We start from the raw sequence: 11,443 nt of genomic DNA, 5'->3' as shown, positions 1-11,443 counted from the left end.
AAAGCCCCAGCTCTCAAATTTGGTGGGCATCCTTACCGGACATTGTGCGTTAGGTGTTCACGCCGTAAGACTCGGGATTGCCTCAAGTCCGTTCTGCAGAAACTGTCTGGAGGACGAGGTGGAATCATCTCAACACCTTCTTCTCAGCTGCCCTGCTCTCGTCTGGCAAAGACTTAGAAATCTGGACTCTCACTTTTTCGCTACGCCTGCGGATATAGCCGGTGTAAATATCATACATTTGGTGAAGTTCATTAGTAGCTTGTTACGGCTAACTACGAACGCAACCGTTAGTCCTGGTTGGCCACCATTTGACCACGATCGTTTTCGCACAATTTTGTCTTCAGTGACACATTTCTCATCTGCATCCAACATCCGTTTAAGAAATGGGTCGATTTCATTATATTTGCTCAAGGCCTCGCACTCGAAAATTCGACCCATTTGGTGTTAATAGTGTGGCAGTGTGGCACTCAAACAGCGAGTAACTCTCGACTGAATGAAGCAAACCAAAACAGCAAAAGAACTTTTTTAGTGTGAAATGTCACCTTGAAAAGGAGCATAAACATTAAATTGTTTGAAATCTATGAGACATCGATCGAGGAAATAATGCATTTCTTTTTCCCCAAACTAACAAAATATTTTATTATTTATTGCTAGCAAGCAAAAAGTAGTTTCCCACTAAGTACAATATAATAAATAGATAATAGTATAGAAATAACGCAGTAATAATTCGGCCTTTCAAATATTCCTTTCCATTTAATTTGCACGCTCCAGTTGTACTAAGCTCGTAGTTATATAAAATGAAAAAAAAACATACAAAAAATTATTTAAATTAAAAAAACCCAGTCATTATTGCGAACACGCTGTAAGACCATTTGCCAAGCACGAGGCGTAAGCCATCAAATGTGGAATGGTATTTTGATCATAAACACCAGAGAACAAGTGCGCCCAAGGACCCGAAGCGAACACAGCTACATCATCACCACCATGAGTTTCGGAGGAGCGTGGAACGGTGGAAGGAAACTGATCGCTTGCGACGCCTTTTATTAGTGTAGTTGGATCGCGGCGTGCTTGCTGTTCAATATCGAAGAATGTTTCATAACTGGGACCATTTGCATAGCTCAGAGTCATGTAGGGTTTACGGTCAGCAGGTGTATTAGGTGTTCGGCCAAAAATATCATTGCCACGTATCTAGATACGAAAATAATATAAAAAAAAACGAGGAACAAAAAATGTGTGAAAATAAATTACCGCATAACCGGAATAGCTGAATGAATGCGAGTGATCGGCTGTTACCACAATCAAAGTATCGTCTTCGCTTGTCAACTCACGCGCCGCTTGGATGGCCTTCGAGAACTCCAGAGTTTCGTCCAAAGCTAGGCGTGCATAGGTATCGTGATGTCCGTGATCGATGCGTCCGCCCTCAATGAAAATAAAGTAGCCCTGCTCGTTGCGACTCAAGAACTCCACAGACTTACGCGTCATTTCCTCCAATGTTGGCTGATTGCTGAGCTCATCAGTTTCCAAGTGATACAACATGTGACTGTCTTCGAAAAGCCCAAGCAAGCGATCCACACTGCTAAGATTTAAGCTGTTCAATTGGTCTAGCGTCTCGACGTAGGTATTCTTGCTGCTCTGATTCTGATATACTTCAATCAAGTTGAGTCCATCACTGCGCTTGCCTGTCGCATATAATTGAGTGTCTACAAATTCACGCTTACCGCCACCCATCATAACCGAAAGCTGGCTACCCACTTTGCCATGTATCATCTGGTAGGCAATGTCCTGCACTTGACTGTCACTGCCACAGGCGGACTTCACCTCACTATCGTTCTCCCAGTCGCGTTCAGCTATGTGCGCATAGACACCCGCTGGCGAGGCGTGAGTAATCCTTGTCGTGGTCACAACTCCTGCCAGTTTGCCAGCATCCAGCGCCCATTTTGCAATGGAGTTGACGTAATTGGTGGTATTTGAAGTTTGTTGGCAATCAGTGCGATCTACATAACCACCAACTCCGATTGTGCCACCCATGGCTTTGACGCCACACAAGTAAGCGGTGGCGGTGGAGGCGGAGTCGGGCACTATTTGATTGATATTGAAGGTTCGAGAAAGTCCTGTGTAGGGAAATTGTTCAAATGCGAGAAACTTTTCCTCGCCACCCAGCAGATTGCGTGCCGCAGAGTGCGTGGTGATGCCCATGCCATCACCCAGGAACATAATCACATTTTTGGCGATTTTCTTGTTGGGCACTGCGCTCAGCTTTTCCTTAACAAACTGTTTGCCTTGATCACGCCAATATTCGGTAGTCTCTTCGTGTACTATTCGCGTTTGGTAGAAGGCTCTGGTGTTAGTGCTGCCGAAATCAGGATGCATGCGACTTTCCCGACAATCCTCGTCGTCCTGTCCGCATGTGGGCACCGCAAGCGGAAACGCTAACAGGTGGCAAGCAATGGTGACAAGGACTAGTGAGTGTCTTGAGTACGACATGGTGCACGGTGTGTGAGTGAAAAATCAACTGGCGCATCCACAGTTTGGACTTTACTTAAGTACAACCTTTAATTTCTATTCAAGTCTGACGATAAGACAGGCACGTGAAAAATTCATGCTGATTTATTGGGTTGATATCGGAGTAGCTGAACCGGTGGGCGGGGTAAGCGTACGAATCGACAATAAACGAGATTTTCAGGTGACTCGCAAGAGGGAGGACGTTGCTGGTTTCGGTTTCTTTCCCATAAACAGCTTCATAAACTGTTATTAATTGGAGTCTTATCAGAATGTCTAAAAATTGCACACAAATTGGCTGGATGTTATCTGTTCAATATAAATGCGAGCTATGTTCAGAATGTTTTGAAGCAAATACAAGTGTAAATGCCTCTGAACGTTTTTAGTTATACTATCAGATGCCTCAATAAAAAAACACACATTGACAAGTCATTTATCGCCAAAATCAAGAGCAAATTCTTAGCCATGAAAAGCTGTTAGCTCGAAAAAAGCTCAAAGCTTAGCCGGAAAAGGCTTAAATCTTCAAATTTGATTTCAAGGCAAAAACCTGCCACGGGCGCTAATCAAATTAGAGAGTGAAATTTTGTTTTATCTATCAGGTGGATACTTCTCCCAGCAAATCATCAGCATACACTGGGTTTTTTTACGGTGGGACGAACAATTTTACTGTTTATATACTTATCGGATTCATTGAAACGTTTGGCAATGAAAATACAAAAAAACAATATTTGTTTTGAGAAATTAGGTAATCAAGTAAGATTATTGTGAAAAAATGTATCGCACGGTCTTTCGTGCTAAAAGTACTTACTTGATTGTGATGAAACGCAAAATGCCGTAATAAGGGATTGCCTCACTGTAGCAGCGAAAAAATCATATTCTGGAAGTGCTTTTACAGTAGAATAATAAAATAAATCAAAATTGTGAGAAAGTTTACTTATTGTACACATATGTATGAACATACATACATAGAAGATAGAATAAAAAGCGCGACAATAGCACTTTACTCTTGTAAACAGCTGATAGGACTAAGTTGGGGTCTTTCCCCATCTATCGTATATTGGCTTTACACTGCGATTGTAAGACCAATCCTAACATACGGTATACTGGTATGGTGGCCGGCTTTAGATAAGATATATATTAAGAAAAACCACGTACAAAGAATGGCCAGTCTCTGCATCTGCCGGGCCCTTAGGACTTCACGCATAGAGGCACTAAGTATTATATATATATATAATTGGCGATTACACTCTTTTTGGATGTTTGGCCGAGTTTCTCCTCCTAATTGTTGCGTCTTGATGTTGTTCCGCAAATGGAGGAACCTACAGTTTTAAGCCGACTCCGAACGACAGATATTGATATGAGATATGAGAAGCTTTTTCATGGCAGAAATCCACCCGGAGGTTTGCCATTTCCTGCCGAGCGGAGACCGCTATTAGAAAAAACTTTTTCTTAATTTCGGTCTTTTACCGAGATTCTCTCTGAATTCCGAATGGTACTCACGCACCAACCCATTCGGCTACGGCGGCCTTGCTCGATTCGGTACAACGCTTGATCTCTAAGGGGATAAGTCGCTGATACCTATGTCTATAGCCACTTGTGAACTACATACTTATACTAGATAAGGAAACCATCAAGAAGGTAAATATACAAGTTGGCAAAACCTCACAACATGCGAACTAAGCAGACATAGATGACCAATATGGAGCAGCGGTCGATCAAAAAGCTTGTTAACCCATTACAGCATAACGTTCGATATATCGGACATGAGTTAAATTAAATTTTTATCAAGCAAGTGTGATGTGAAGGTGGCTTAAAGGTTGTAATCGAAAGAAAACTATTTCTTCAACAATGGCAACCCTTCATTTGTCGACCCATCGCAAAGCGTTCCCGTTATTTTAAATTTTTCAGTATGGCGGATTGCAAGCAGACTTTTTCGCGTAAAGGGTAAAATATTTTTTTATATTTTTTTGGTATATTTTTAGCAAACAATTTTAGTGACAAGTGTTTATTAGTGCATAAGTGTGTTAGTAAGCAAAACATAAAAAATTCTGAAGTTTGCTTCATTATCAAACATTTACTGTAGTATTTAGTTGTGGCGTCCGATATATCGAACCTTATGCATAGCAGGCTCTAAGTGGTTTGGTTTTTTGCATTTTCCAGATTGACTGTAGATGAAATTTTGAGCCTTTTGGAGAGCGATGATGGAAATATTAACAGTGAAAATTCCAAATTTTTCTTGCACAGAATTCAGCCAACGAATACTATCAGAAGAAGCTTTTAACTGTAAGACTCCTACAGACTTTTTTAAATTGTTTTTCAATCAGGAATTGATCAAACAAATTGTGGACCAAAGTAATATTTAGGCTGGGTAGAAGCATAAACAGCTGATGGTTACTGAAGATGAAATTTATGTCATTTTGGGAGGAATGCTACTTTCAGGATACGCTAAGTTACCAAATAAACGACTTTATTTTTCCAGAGACAACGAAGTTCCAAAACTTCTTTCCGAAAATATAAGGTGTAACAGGTTTGAATCAACCTGTCGCTGGAAAGATAACAATGTAGTTACGGTCGCAACCAATTTCGAAAACATGACAATGACAACTGCCACGCGGTGGTCACACGTGAATAAAGCGAAAATTGCACTCCGCCAACCGTCTTTAATTTTTAACTATAATAAGTATATGGGTGGAGTAGATAAATGCGATCAGGCGATTGCAAATTTGCGTACAAGGATGCGGATAAGGAAATGGTGGTGGCCAATTTTTGCCTATTTCGTTGATGTTTCAATTGTAAATGGATGGTTACTTGCGAAAAAAGTTGGCTGTAATAAGGACACCGAGTCCTTGTTTGCATTTAGGAGGTATGTGGCTCGAACTCTGCTTGTGACACACGGAACACGCCCACATCAAGGCCGAAAACCAGCTACACCATTGTCCACTACACGGTTTGATTGCCTCAACCATTGGATTGTTCCAATAAATTCCGAACGCCGTTGTGCAAATAAGTGTGGTGGGAAATCAAAATACAAATGCCAAAAATGTGAAGTAGGCCTCCATCCTAAGTGTTTTATGGAGTATACCTGGAGCCCAATACCTAAATATATTTTATATAATATATAATTAATTTACTTGTATTTCTTCATTTTCAGTAATATTTTAAATAAATTTTGCTAGAAGCATTCGGTTTTTTTTATTTCTCATGAGATAGCTTGAGGTGCCGGTATGCATAACGTGCGATAAATCGGACGGCTTGTTTACAACAAACTACAGACAAATGTGTAACTTTTCTTTCACCACTCGATATATGTGATCTCCATAACCCGAAATTTTCACAGAAATTCATTATAAGTATAAGGACAAACTTTATGCAGTAATGGGTTAAGATTTATCAGAGAAGCTGTAAGAAAAATGATAGGGATATTAACTGGTCATTGTTAAATCGGCAGCCACGCTAGAAGGTTAGTACTCCCGTACTTTGATCTCTGTCGAAGCTGTCTTAACACAAAAGAAGAGGAAACTGTTAGACACCTTTCATATGAATGGGAAAGCTTTGCTATAAAGAGGCTCCGCGCTCTTGATACGACAATTTTAACTGATGTAGCCGACATAGTGCATGTGAAACTAACGAAGCTTTGCTCGTTTATTAAAGCTACTGGTTTGAAGAGAAACCCATAGTGTAAGGATAAGTTCCAGTGGTATCATAATGGACCTACCTACTTATACATATGTCATAAAAATATAATTTTTCCGTTCAAAATAATGCAACAGAATTAGTCTTCTGTGTTTCTGAGAGTTTTGCTTAGTTTTTTATGGGTGGCTGGACCCGTCCGCATTTTAAGCTTTAACTAAAGCAGTACGTATCCTTTTTTCAGCTTTTGCGAAAACCAAAAATTCTGTAAAAAAGTTAAAAATTAAAAACAAAAAAAAAGTTGTGTTAATATAAAATTTTTTATTAGAAGACTGTGCGATACATGCCCGAAAGGGTCCACGTCTTGACAATTTTTGATTATATGCAGCCATGGACAGAGAAATAGCACGCTTCTAATTTTAAAATGTTTATTACTGTAATGTTTTTATACACAGGTCTTGTTCAATTATTTGGTCATGTGTTGTTAGTCATATCAATGCTCTCTTGAACCCGTTCGAAATTTACCGTTACCGATTCGTATCTTTTTACAAATGCCGCCCACTTTTATGAATGGTTAAGGTAATAATATTTTATGGCCTTGTGGCAAATAGTTCTGAATGGTGAGGTTTCGAAAATATGTCATATTAAAAAACTGGTTTGTATAGAAGGTGCCCCGCCCCACTATTTTAAATTAATTTTACTATACCTATATCCTTCCGGCAATTGCAGTCAATAAGTTGACGAAGTTTCATTGTAATCCGATGATTGGTCTGGCAGCTTTTAAAATACGTACAAACAACGAAATATTAATTTTTATATAAAAGATAATTGAAATTAAAAAATAAATAAGTTAATAGTTAAAACTTGTCAATATGTGGCGTCATGGCGAAACGGGTTTATGCTTGACTAACATTCGGTGAATTCCAAGTTCGGAATCCATTAGGGGCATGGAAAAGCAAATTATAGAAAATGTTTTCTCTAACAGCGATTCGTCCTCGTTAGACAATCTCCTGAGCTCATTTCAGAAATGAAAAATGGTTTTATAAAGACATCCAAGGATGAAAGCTTACCAGATTTGACCATCCGAAGCAAATTTGTGAGAGTAACTCGGGGACCCGGCAGCAGAATCCTGCCCGCTCATTGTTCCGACGTAGCGATGCAACATGAGCGTGCTGACAAGACTGTGCTGATTTTTTTCGTTTATCACCAACACAGTATTAATCTTTTCGTAAATAAAGCCTGTGAAATCAGCCAGCCAGCTGAGTCATAGAATCAGCTACTAAAAAACATATAAGTTTCCTTCAGTTAAAAGTTAATTTAATACAATTTATTGGGCCGAAAACCGTAAGAGGATGGTAACTATTTTTAATGACGTAAGTTTTGGCAATTTTTTCTGCACTTTCATAACGCTCGCAGTTTTTCTTGGGGTTGTGGCGTCAAGTTTTGAGATTTGTTAGTATTTACCTTCTTTTAAGTAGTCCCACATGAAAAAGTTCGGCGCTAGTTAAATCAGGAGAGCGAGCAGGCGAGTCAAAACCACCATTTTTGGAGAGAGAGCATATAGTGAGGCGGGTTATCCAGAGGCAATAAACCTGCATGTGTAGGGAAGGTATATGCTGTTACAACCAAAACTAAAACAAGAACCCAAGATGCTCGCACAGACCTCGCCACGAACAGTCTTCATGTTCTCCAAATTCCGCGCGGCCTAGGACCGAGGATCGGGCTACACTGTTGAAACATTTCCACAAGACATGAATTTCTGTACGAGAGACTTTATTGACATTCAAAATTCTTGGGCTTCCAAAGTATCTGAGCCAAATACGCTGAGAGCGGGCTAACGATCTGCTCTTGGCCACACCTGCTGAATTTTTTTCAACATGGGATTCAACTTTACAAATTGTTTTCAGTAGCATTGTCATCTTTTAGCTGGCAGAAGCTCGTACCGATTAAAAAAATTATACAATTTATCATCATAGCAATTACAGCTCGGGGTGAGTCTGTGTTTTCTTCACAATCGCGCTCCATACGATTAGGTGCCTTGCGTTGCTTCTCTTAGCACTTATAAGGCGAAAATCTTTAGATTCCACGACCTCCATAGTAATTTATTTTTGGGAAGTTTCAGGTAAGCAAAACAACTTTTATGAGCAGGTTATATTCTACCATTCATGTCGAGGAAGTGTTAAAAGCAGCTTGTTTCTTTCGATGCTGTCAAACACTTTTTTAAAATCCACAAATAGGCAGTGAATGTCAGGTCTTCCAGTTTGATAAGTATAAAACTCGGTAAATACAATGGTGACAGTTTTTCCATTACAAGCAGAGAAAATATAGCTTTATTTGAATTTGAAACCAGTAATAATCTGACCAGCGCTTCCCCTACAATTATCACTACAAAAGTAATATTAAAAGGCATTAAAAATATTTTTTTAAAAATACAATAATTCTCTTATTTTAATTCAAAATGTGACCATTTCTATTGAAAAGTGTGTGGACTACTTTTCCGCATTCGAACAGGCGGTTAGGCCGTCTGATAAGCACGAGGCGTAAGCCATCAAATGTGGAATGGTGTTTTGCTCATAAGTGCCAGTAAATAAGTGTGACCAGGGACCTGAAGCGAATACAGCAACATCATCACCACCATGCGTCTCCGAGTCAAGTGGTGCGGTAGCAGGAAACGCGTCGTATATATCGCCTGTTATGAGAGTTGTTGGATCGCGGCGCACCTTATTTACGACGTCATAGAATGTCTCATAACCTGGACCATTTGCGTAGCTCAAAGTCAAGTACGGTACTCTGTCTACGGGATTTGCGGGTGTGCGTGCAAAGATGTCATTGCCACGGTACTGTTAATGCAAGAAAAAATTGGTTAGTTCATGTCATTTCAATGCTTAATATTAAAATTTTCTACTCACTGGATAGCCGGAATAGCTGAATGAATGCGAATGATCGGCTGTTACCACAATCAAGGTGTCCTCTTCGTTGGTCAAATCGCGTGCCGCCTGTATGGCTTTTGAGAACTCGACCACCTCATCGAGCGCAATGCGTGCCATATTGTCATGATGCGCTGTATCGATGCGTCCACCTTCGATGAAAATGAAGTAGCCTTGCTCGTTGCGACTCAAGAACTCAATGGCTTTGCGTGTCATCTCCTCCAGTGTGGGCTGCACTGAGTTTTCGTCAGTTTCCAAGTGATATTTCAAGTGGCTATCAGCGAAAATACCCAAGACACGCTGTACATTGGTGAAATTCAAGTTATTAAGTTCAGCGCGCGATTCAACGTACGCATTTTGTGCGCTTAGCTGCTGGTATTGCTCGATCAGATTTAGCCCATCGCTGCGTGTGCCGTTCACATAAAGTTTGGGATCTACGAAATGTCGCTTGCCACCGCCCATCATAAGTGAAAGCTTGCTGCCCACTTCACCGTGTATTAGCTGATATGCTATGTCCTTTACGTTAGTGTTAGCGCCACAGGACTGTTTCACCTCGCTGTCATCTTCCCAATCGCGTTCGGCAATGTGAGCATAGACGCCCGCAGGTGAAGCGTGCGTAATTCTTGTGGTCGTCACAACACCAGCCGACTTTCCGGCATCCATTGCCCATTTGGCGATCGAGTAAACGTGAGTGCTGGTATTCAACATAGCTTCACAGTCTTCGCGCTCTACCTGACCGCTCACACCAATTGTGCCCTTCATGGCTTTCACGCCGCACAAGTAGGCGGTAGCGGTATTCGCAGAGTCGGGTACAATACGATCGATTGCGTAAGTCTTCGATAGACCCGTGAATGGGAACTTCTCGAAAGAGAAGTACTGCTCCTCACCACCGATGAGGTTTCGTGCTGCGGAGTGCGTGGTAATGCCCATGCCATCGCCCAAGAATAAAATCACATTCTTTGCCTTGTTAGTATTTCGTTTTTCAGCGAGCTTAGCCTTGATGAACTCTTTACCCTGATTGCGCCAGTAATCGTTGGTGTCATCGCCATCAAATTTGCGTGCAAATACACGACCGGTGGGCTCTTCAAGGTCCGGATGCATGCGACTGTCACGACATTCCTCATCGTCACGTGCGCAAGGCGGCAGCGCCTGTGCCGCGAGAAGAATACAAACGACAGTAGCGTAGAAAAGTGCGCGTCTCGTATGCGACATGGTGTGCAGCGGGTTGAGTCAAAAATCAACTGAACTGGTAGAACTGAAAGGCAGAACTTGAGACACTAATGTGACGGAGACTATTGGTCAAGTGGTTCAAAGATAATGTTATTTATTAAGGTGCAATACTAGAGACATAGATTATGGCTGACAGGTGATTAAGAGATTAATAGATTAGATTAGCGGTGCGAAGCAATAGTTAAATTTTAAATTGATAATTAAGTTGTAGTGGACTTTGTTTTTTTATTATGCGTAACAGAGACTGTCTGCGGAGAAGTTTTTGTGTGTGTGGGCATAACGGGCGCCATGAGAAGCTGCTCTTAATGCTCTCTTCTACTTGCTTTCTCTATGGCATCAGAATGGGATTCGGGTCATAGGAAACTATTTGATCGGATGTCAGAACCGGATACATGCCATGCTTCTATTGATAAATTTGACTCAGATATGTCCTCAGGCAGAATATATAGTGTCAGCCTGTTTCATAGAGAACAAATTGAGGTCTAAATTCCGCATATCTGTTAGGAGATTTTAGAAACCACTTCTTTTTTTTGCGATACTTAGCGTAGCCGAATCGATAATTGCGTGTAAGGTCGACCAGCCTGCCATAAAGTCACTGAAAATTACTTATATATCTTCAAAAATTTTCATTGAGGCTGAATTCCCTCAAAGAGAGAAACAAGATTGAATTGAGCTGAGTGCCAAGACACTGCGATGTTATGCTTAAGGGGGGAGCCTGGTTTATGGAGTCTAAAAATTGCATCTCTTTGCGATTTTTTTTTTAAGGAAAAAATTAGTTTAATTAAATTCAGCACATTTGCACTGTGCAGCAGCGTGTGCTTCTGCGTGCGTAAAAGTGCTAGGTGAAGGGGGATAGCAAAGCACAGGGAAGAAACAGAAAAATTGAGCGAGTTGTGTCTGTGTTTGTATCCTGAATGAGAGAGCAATTATTCATGAATTCTTACCAGGGATGCCAACTTTTAACTTCATGTCAACAAATTTCTAAAAAATAGGTTTTTTTAGTAGATTTTTCTTCAATAACTAAATTTAATACATATTACACTTTCTATTATAATAATGAATTAAGATAATGAACAACAATAAACAAGCAATTAAACATTTCAAAAGTTCGCGTAATACTGTTTTTTAATTGCTAGATGTAAAGAAAATTAAGACCT

At 40.4% G+C, this 11,443-nt stretch overlaps 2 protein-coding genes across 2 annotated transcripts; both read right to left on the bottom strand.

Annotated features, from left to right (window-relative positions):
• Nucleotides 1-846: 846 nt before the first annotated feature.
• LOC128855942 (membrane-bound alkaline phosphatase-like) lies at nt 847-2,484 on the bottom strand. The gene is made up of 2 exons (XM_054091200.1): nt 1,249-2,484; nt 847-1,188 (listed from the first exon to the last, which is right to left on the bottom strand). Exons 1-2 carry the CDS (start codon nt 2,482-2,484, stop codon nt 847-849), a joined length of 1,578 nt encoding a protein of 525 aa, XP_053947175.1.
• A 6,061-nt stretch (nt 2,485-8,545) lies between these two features.
• Nucleotides 8,546-10,326, bottom strand: LOC128855941 (membrane-bound alkaline phosphatase-like). The gene is made up of 2 exons (XM_054091199.1): nt 9,039-10,326; nt 8,546-8,969 (listed from the first exon to the last, which is right to left on the bottom strand). The coding sequence occupies exons 1-2, from the start codon at nt 10,266-10,268 to the stop codon at nt 8,619-8,621; spliced, it is 1,581 nt and encodes a 526-aa protein (XP_053947174.1). The 5' UTR covers nt 10,269-10,326; the 3' UTR covers nt 8,546-8,618.
• Between the last annotated feature and the right edge of the window lie 1,117 nt (nt 10,327-11,443).

This window comes from Anastrepha ludens, chromosome 2 (assembly GCF_028408465.1).
Source record: "Anastrepha ludens isolate Willacy chromosome 2, idAnaLude1.1, whole genome shotgun sequence".
NCBI classification, from domain to species: Eukaryota; Metazoa; Arthropoda; class Insecta; order Diptera; family Tephritidae; genus Anastrepha; species Anastrepha ludens.
Note: the sequence above shows the minus strand (reverse complement) of the source record. Positions and strands in the feature narration are given on the sequence as shown.